General features: G+C 69.8%; 1 protein-coding gene across 1 annotated transcript in view; it reads left to right on the forward strand.

The window, feature by feature from the left end:
• PRDM13 (PR/SET domain 13) overlaps positions 1-338 on the forward strand; it is a 20,666-nt gene extending 20,328 nt beyond the window's left edge. Inside the window, exon 5 of the mRNA XM_017739399.1 lies at positions 2-338. Within this exon, the coding sequence (XP_017594888.1) occupies positions 2-304 (303 nt within the window). The 3' untranslated portion in view covers positions 305-338. The remainder of the gene's footprint in view (position 1) is intronic.
• Positions 339-344: the final 6 nt, after the last annotated feature.

A 344-nucleotide genomic window follows, 5' to 3' on the forward strand; every position in this document is an offset into this window, starting at 1 on the left:
CTGCCTGCGGCCCTTCGGGGACCCCAGCAATCTCAACAAACACATCCGCCTGCACGCCGAGGGCAACACGCCCTACCGCTGCGAGTACTGCGGCAAGGTGCTGGTGCGACGCCGCGACCTGGAGCGGCACGTCAAGTCCCGGCACCCGGGGCAGAGCCTGGGCAAGGCGACCGAGGACAAGAGTGACTCTGGCTACGCGCAGCCCGAGCAGGAGCAAAAGACTGATAACGAGAGCGACGTGGACGTCTGCTTCACCGACGACCAGAGCGACCCGGAGGGCGCCAGCCGGCACCGCGAGCAGTGATGCGGGAGGCGGCCGGGGCGGGGCGGGGGTGAGGGGAGCG

Source organism: Corvus brachyrhynchos, unplaced genomic scaffold (assembly GCF_000691975.1).
Source record: "Corvus brachyrhynchos isolate BGI_N302 unplaced genomic scaffold, ASM69197v1 scaffold14, whole genome shotgun sequence".
NCBI lineage: Eukaryota > Metazoa > Chordata > Aves > Passeriformes > Corvidae > Corvus > Corvus brachyrhynchos.